A 1,779-nucleotide genomic window follows, 5' to 3' on the forward strand; every position below is an offset into this window, starting at 1 on the left:
CTGAGGACCCCCCCGAGTGCACAGATTTTGTGCACCGGGCCTCTAGTAATAGTAATAATACACTGCAAGACTGTGTAGCAGAGTGGGTTGGAGGGTGGGGGGAATTCTGTAGGTAGACCCTTGTTTGATTCTCCCAGCAGCCCCATTTTACAGAGAGACCCAAACACTGAGGCTCAGAGAGATAGGGATCTACCCAAGGTCACACACATGTAGGTCTTTCTGAATCCAAAGTCGCTGTCTTTTCTGGCTGTTTCACTGCATTGAATCTACTGGGTGACCTTGACTAAGTCACTTAACCTCTCTGTGCTTCAGACCACTCAGGGGACAGGGGCTAGCACAGCAGGGGAGGTATACACAGAGATCCTGGCATCCAGGCGGTGCTCAGTAGCAGTGACACTGATGACTGGGAGGAGTTGACTCATTCTCTGTACCAGAGAGCTGTGTGTGTGCGTATGTGTGTGTGTGTGTGTGTGTGTGTGAGAGAGAGAGAGAGAGAGAGGAAGAGAGAAACAGGCAGAGAGAGAGATCATGAACTCCATCAGTAAACAGTTTTCAGTACATGCCCCCACTGTGTGGCCTATTGATAAACTGTGTGCACTGAAAGGCAGCGTAGTCTAGCGGTGCAGAGAACACCCCTTGGAGCCAGAGTGCCTGGCCTTGAATCCTAGCTCTCAGCTTACTAGTGTTGGCCTTGGCCAAGTTCCATCACTGCTCTGAGCCTCGGTTTCCTCATTTGTGGACTAGAGATGATTCACAGGGCAGAGCTGATAGTTTTTGGAAAGTGCTTAGTGCCTGCCATTGCTAAGTCCTATCTATGCAAGCGTTAGCTGTTAGTTTACTGGTAATAAACTAGTGGGTATGTGCACAGAAGGGAAGAGATATATTCGAATAGTCCCTCCCACACCGTGGATGGACCTCACCTGCTTGGATGGAGACCACTAAAGGAATAGGTGTGCTCCCCACTTTGGGGCGAGGCGGGGTGGGGGGTGAAGAGGGGACTCTAGGCTAGACCTGGGCGTCTGGGCATAGGGTTGGGAGATGGCCTTGCTGGCTCTCACCTTCTCACCTCCGGCCTTTGCCCCTGCCCCAGCTCCAGGGAGCCCAGCGGAAGCTGCAGGAGCAAGAAGGCGAGTTCCGAGCCCGCGAGCGAGGCCTGGTAGGCAACCTGGAGGAGGCGCGCAGCGCGGAGAAGCAGCAGCTGGACCACGCACGCAGCCTGGAGCTGAAGCTGGAGGCGGCTCGGGCCGAGGCTGCGGAGCTGGGGCTGCGGCTGAGCGCGGCCGAGGGCCGGGGACAAGGCCTGGAGGTTGAGCTGGCCCGCGTGAAGGCCCAGCGTCGCGCGGCGGAAGCCCAACTGGGTGGCCTGCGATCTGCCCTGCGCCGGGTTCTGGGTCTGGGCCGCGCTCCCAGTCCCGCCCTCAGTTCCACTGGGCGGCAGGCGCTCGGCTCCCTTGCCCGTTGCCCACCAATCAGAGGTGAGCGAAGCTCCACATACTGTTGGGAGGCGAGAGCGGGAGGACGACCTGCCTCAGTCTCTGACTCCCATAATTATTCCTGATCCAAGCTGCACCCTGCCCTCATTGGTTCTAAGTTTTTCTTTGATTACCAGAGTCACATGTCATACCTGTAGGCTGTTCACGGAGGCATGGAAGATAAACCCCCATGTGCACGCCCCCCTGTGACAGCTCACTGGATATTTGATGAATCAATGAGCTGTCACTACTGCCACGCTGCGGTTATGCGAACTGTCTGTGTATACAACCTGGCTCCTGGAATTTC

At 56.2% G+C, this 1,779-nt stretch overlaps 1 protein-coding gene across 1 annotated transcript in view; it reads left to right on the forward strand.

Moving 5' to 3' along the window:
* The window catches only part of CROCC (ciliary rootlet coiled-coil, rootletin), a 45,048-nt gene that overhangs the window by 35,897 nt on the left and 7,372 nt on the right, over positions 1-1,779 (forward strand). Inside the window, 1 exon segment of the mRNA XM_023748052.1 lies at positions 1,091-1,475. Coding sequence (XP_023603820.1) covers positions 1,091-1,475 — 385 coding nt within the window.

Source organism: Myotis lucifugus, unplaced genomic scaffold (genome assembly GCF_000147115.1).
Source record: "Myotis lucifugus unplaced genomic scaffold, Myoluc2.0 scaffold_1099, whole genome shotgun sequence".
Taxonomy (NCBI): Eukaryota; Metazoa; Chordata; class Mammalia; order Chiroptera; family Vespertilionidae; genus Myotis; species Myotis lucifugus.